Here is a 6,182-nt window from a genome sequence, read left to right on the forward strand (position 1 = left end):
TACTATGGAGAACATAGTAAACTTCATTAGCTCTGGTTTATGCTCTCAGGAGGTCCGGTAGTGTGAGAATATTGTGTTACCTCCTTCTAAGACCCTGAATGAAGTAACGGCAGGTTTCTCCCTAAAAGGGAGGGGTTAGAATCTCTGCCATTTATCATAATCTGATGGTAAATCAATTTCATAAGGTTTGTGGCTTTTAGGGGTCTCCTAAATCTTTCCTTAGGTTTTTTAGGGGGCTTTATGGAATTAAGATAGTCTGTTGCTTCCTTATCTAAGCCTGTTATCAGACTAGAGCTGACTGAAATGCCTTTCGTCTTAAGCCTGTGTCCTGTAATTTCTATCAAAAACTGATTCTCTTTTGACTTGTTCTGACTCATGGTGCAAGAAGGATTCTTAACGGGGAAGGGAGATAGTCAACTACTCACCACAAAGAGGCCTGGGGTTCCTCCTGGCCTGCAGCACCTTTGGTAAGGTCTGTCGGTAGCCGGCACTTCAGGGGTCACCTTTACGACTCCCCAGGGAGAGACTGCCTCATTTCTGAACAGCCTTCGCCAAGCACACCACTGCTTTTTGAGTGTGCTTGGTAGATTACTCTTCCTGAGACTGGGTACCCAAGGGTGCCAGGTCTTGTATAATATTAGAGGAACCAGCCTCAATATTATACATCCCAGGGGCTCAGGAGAGAGAACTACTAATGGCGAGGACTATTTTCAGGAAATAGAATCTCAGTACACTGAGCTCTATATCCACTTGTTTTTTTTTTTTTTTTTTTTCGAGACAGGTTTCTCTGTGTAGCTTTGCGCCTTTTCCTGAACTCACTTGTAGCCCAGCTGCCTCGAACTCACAGAGATCCGCCTGCTCTGCCTCCGAGTGCTGGATTAAAGGTGCGCCACCACCGCCCGGCTTTCATCCACTTGTTTTAATTCCTCTGGCATAACATCCTTTATACACAGCTTCAGTTCTGTTCTCATGTCTAGCTCCTTTCTTGCCTGATGTCCTCTATATTATCTATGGTCCCTCTAGGTTCTATCTTAATTTCTTCATCTAGTTATGTCCCTTCTAGGTTCTCATCTGTCTAGTTCTCTTCCCTATCAGCTCCTGTCCCATCTCCTTCTCTCTCACCTGGCTCTTCCTCATCTTGTTCTTCTCCATCTGGCTTTTCCTCATCTTCCATCTCGTTCCTCTAGTCCTCTTTTTTAGCCCTTCAATCTAGTTCTTCCCCATCTCAGTTTGTTCCTCTCAAGTTCTTACCCATCTAGTTCTTCCATTCTCTTTTCTCTTCTCCCCTTTGTGCCCTGGAAGTCCTGTATATAAAGGGAGGGTCTGAGCTAAATTGTGTAAAGCTATTACTTAACATCCACCTCTCCTAGGTGGTGTCTCCTTGTGAAATTTACCGTAAGTCAGGAGACTTGCATGTGGGCTATTATCCTTGTTAGTTCTCGGAAGTTGGGCGCCCCCCTGGGTGGTGTCTCCTTGCAGGTGGGTTGTTATCATTGTTAGTCCTAGGAAGTTGGGCGCCCACCTGGGTGGTGTTTCCTGTAGTCCTTGAAAGTGGCTAAGGGAGATAATCTGATTCCAGAGAAAGCCTTTCCTGAGGCTGTTCTCCAAATACCTGGAATGTATATGTCCAGAGAGTGATCAGTCTACACTGTTAGTCCTTCTTAGGGGAAAGTCAATTGGAAAAACTATGAAGGTACACATGATTTTCATAACAGAATACAGCTGATAAATATATATATATAACAAGCCAAGTATCACCAAAAGCACCTTGGAATTTGGCTTCCTCTGGAGAAATTCCCTGATCCCTCCAGGTAGTGACTTTGCCATAACCAGTTGAGTTCTTATGATATATTCATGTGGCCTGCAGCAAGTCATACATCTTTTATGCAACAGGAAGTCAACTGGACACTGGGTGGTATCCTCAGCATAGGATTCCTCAAGGCCTACTCCCTCAGTGATCCACTTCCTCCAAGAAGGCCATACCCACTCTAACAAAGTCAAACCTCTTAATAGTACTATTAGATTATGGGGACCAATTATATTCAAACTACCACACAGAGCAAAATTTCTTTTTATCCATTTTGATATTTAATTTTTTTCATTTATTTCAACTTAATGTGCATTAAAGCTGATCTTAGAAGTATGTGAAAATTGGAGAGTAGGGGAAGAGGATAATATTTTAACTATCAATGCAAAAATCTGAGCACTAAAAAAAAATCAAGGCATGAGTTTGTCAAACAAGCACACTGAGGATTAAGAGGGCTGATCATCAGATAATGGTATCCTAGGTTTAATGTAGCATTTACAGTAGTTTTTTCTGAAATGCCCAACAATGTATATGCTGGTAGATACAGACTAATCAGAGACTAATACAGATTCATATGAAAGGAACAATGCATTGTGGGTAGTAGTGGCACTGTGTGTGAGAGGGGAGGGTCTTGAGGTAGCAAAGAATGTGGCCTAGGTTAAGGTTTTGAAATAATAGCAAATGATTAATTCCTATAATTCATGTATTTGTATATTCAGAAAAAAATCATGAGAGATGAGAAGCAACCTGTAGGACATAAGAATTAATGTAGATCTTTGACAAAGCTGACAAAACACACACTGGAGAAAAGACAGCATCTTTAACAAATGGTGCTGGGAAAATGGGATATCTGCATGAAAAAGAATGAAATTAGATCCATATCTATCATTTATGCAAACTCCAAATGAACCAAAAACCTAAAACTCTGAATCTATGAGAAGAAAACATAGACAGTCCTCTGCAAGACAATAGGTACAGGAAATGACTTTCTAGATAGGACTCTGTTTTCCCATGAATTAATGCCATTCATTGTCAAGTAGGACCTTATAAAGCTAAAAAGATTCTGCACAGCAAAGGAAACCAATAGTCACACTCAGAGGGGGCTCAGAAAGTAGGAGAAAATCTTTGTTAACTAAACATCTGATAAAGGATTAATAACCAGAATATACAAAGAATTAAAACTACAATAGTAAAGAAAATAAATCAGTCTAAAAATTTGGAAGCTTACAAAAAATATAGTTTATTTAATTTCATGGTTGTTGATGTATACATAAACTGATTTATCATTTGAGGTATAGAAATAAAAAGTGAGCAATGGTATCACTTAGGCTTCCCCAGAAAAATGAATGTATACACACATATAGACACATATGTGTATGTAGGTATACCCAGACACACACGACAGATTTTTATGGGATTGCTTCATAAAATTTATATGCACAAGGACAAACAAGGAGATGGAAAGGGAGAGGAATATATATATATATATATATATATATATATATATACATATATATATATATTATAGTATGTGTGTGTAATTTTTTTTCTCATGAAATTGCATGACTGGTCAAAATCCACAGGGTGGTTGAAAAGCTAGAATATACTGGCAAGAGTTGGTGTTATAACTTGGTGTCAAAAACTATACTGGAGGCGGAAGACTTTCCTTTCAGAGTTCCTAACACTTAAAACCTTGTGCTGATCAGAAAAAGCTGTACACATTGAGAGATAATCAGATAATTCAGTGAGTGGTAGATGCTAATTACCTCCACACACCATCCAAGTTGTACTTGCACTGGTATTGGGGCAAACATCTGGGCACTACATCACAGTCAAGGTGACACAGTAAATTAACCATCTTATTGGCACTAGTTATTGGGAAAGAGGTCAGCCTGATGTAGAGACACTGGCGATGAATAGTAGAAGATCAGTGTTGGTCTTAAATCTACAAACTTTCTGGCAAAGTAGAGCCACAGAAAGGGGAGAGAGAAGATACACTTACACTCTGGAAATCAGTGAACTGATGCAGTGGTGGGGTCTCTAAGTATAAGGCAGTAAGTTGGGAGAGAAAGATAAATAAGTATGGTCATCAGTAGTATATAGAGGTGAATAAAGATTCTCTGGTGAAGCTTGAGCTCTGGCTTATAGATACAGCACATGGATTCTACCAGGGTCTGGATTCCACTCTCACAATTAAAAACACATGTTTCCTAGGACAGCATATTATCCAGCAATATCTCATTCTCCACATGGGACACCCCTCCCACAAACAGCCATTGTTGGCATCAGATGATTGGAACACATATCTAATGCTTGTGAGTGTGAAAGTCCCATCCAAATTGAAGACTCTATTGCAATAAAACACCTCCAGCAATTTTTTCGTCTGCTGCATCTTGTCATTTTCTCTCTAAACGTGCTTGTTCTAACTACAGTTACTATGTACACTTAAGGGTAACTGTTATTGAGAATGGACACAGACTTAAAAAAATTATGCAGTCAATAGTTTCTACATAGCAATGAATTACTTTATGAATACAATTGAAAGATAATTTTCAATATCTGATTTTTGGAAATAGTTTTGGTTATACATGAAGTGTATAATTTACTATGAACATATGATTTACTTTCTGATGTATGAATACTTAACTTCTACATTTACTAATAAACTTCAAGTCTGGTTATGTTCTATAACATGTATTTCAATTATCAATACCCAGTTTCCTTTTAATAATATATCTATGGTATATTATTACTACTTTGCATGTGACAAAATAACAGATTAGAGACATCTCTAAGAAAATGTTTTTTTAACAAGGTGTCTTTTCAAAGCGCCCTTAATCTCATTATTCCTGAGGCTGTAGATGAGGGGGTTCAACATGGGGATCACAACTGTGTAAAACAAAGACACCACCTTGTTCTGGTCAGTGGAGAAGCTGGACTTGGGCATCACATAAATGAATGTGACAGTTCCATAGAACAGAGTGACTGCAGTAAGATGGGAGGTGCAAGTGGAGAAAGCTTTCTGGCGGCCCTCAGTGGAGTGTATCTTGAGGATGGTGATGAGGATGTAGGTGTAGGAAATGGCTATGACAAACACTGAGATCAAAATGACAGAGCCACAAGAAAATGAATCAAGAACTATGAGGATACTGTCATCAGAACAGGAGAGTTCAACTAAAGGAGCAAAATCACAGAAAAAGTGATTCTATTTGGTCCACAGAAGAGAAAAGAAAAGAAGGAAAGGATAAAGGAGGAAGCATTAAGAAAACCACCAACATAGGATCCTACAAGCAACTGGACACAGACTTGTGTGGACATTTTGGTTGAATAAAGCAGTGGGTTGCAGATTGCCACAAAACGATCATAAGCCATGGTAGCCAGAATGAAGGACTCAGTTGATCCAAAGAAAGAAGCTGAGCCAATCTGAATGGCACATCCAAGGTAGGAGATAGTATTTCTCTCTACCAGGAAATTGACAAGCATATTGGGAGTGACAGAAGATGAGAAGCCTATGTCAACAGAAGCTAAGTGGCCGAGAAAAAAGTACATGGGATGATGGAGCTGGGAAGAGACTCTGATCAGGAGGATGGTGCTGAGGTTCCCAGACACAGTTACCAGGTAGATGCACAGGATGATGGTGAAGAGGATGATTCTAAGGACTGGGTCATCTGTTAAGCCCAATAAAATGAACTCTGTCACTGCAGTGTGGTTCCCAACCTCCAGGAAAGCCATGGGACAGTGTAACTGCTGCCAGATCAAGACTGTGATGGAGACATTACAGGAAGGGATTTATAAATATGTGGCTGCAATTTCAGTAATACAGATAGAAATTATTATAAACAAATACATCCTTCAAAACATGTAATTGCAGTGTTACTTTGAACTCTCAGTGTTTGTATATTCATGTGCATTGATTATTTAATAAATTTCAAAATGAAATGCTAGACATTTCCTTCAAATAATGTATCTTTAATTTACATTTATGTATATAATAAAACATACTTAAGTGTATTTAAAACTAAATATGTAAACTGTGAGACTTATAAAAATAACAAAGTAATGTCATATATACAGGAAATTATTCAACTTTACAAATGCAAAATTATGTAATGGAGTCTTCAATAATTTCTGACCTTTAAGAATCTTTTCCAATATTGGCTGTAAAGTAAAAGATAATTATGCTATAATCCACAGACTCAGAGATGCTAAGTAACAAGGAAGGGTGAGAGAGGATGCATGAATCTCCTTAGGAAGGGAAATAGAATAGATTTCGCAGGTGTACTGTAGGCTGGTGGGGATGGTTATAAGAGAGACCAGATATGGGGTAAGGCAGATGGAGGGAGAGAGTATTGGGAGAGATAACTTGTATTGGGTG

General features: G+C 38.8%; 1 protein-coding gene across 1 annotated transcript; it reads right to left on the minus strand.

The window, feature by feature from the left end:
* Positions 1–4,598: 4,598 nt before the first annotated feature.
* Positions 4,599–5,540, minus strand: LOC114710448 (olfactory receptor 507-like). Its single transcript, XM_028894611.2, is given in 2 exon segments — positions 4,599–5,014; positions 5,017–5,540. Coding segments are annotated over 2 exon segments (939 nt in total). The 5' UTR covers position 5,540.
* Positions 5,541–6,182: the final 642 nt, after the last annotated feature.

The sequence above is a fragment of the Peromyscus leucopus genome, chromosome 1, assembly GCF_004664715.2.
Source record: "Peromyscus leucopus breed LL Stock chromosome 1, UCI_PerLeu_2.1, whole genome shotgun sequence".
Classification (NCBI taxonomy): Eukaryota; Metazoa; Chordata; class Mammalia; order Rodentia; family Cricetidae; genus Peromyscus; species Peromyscus leucopus.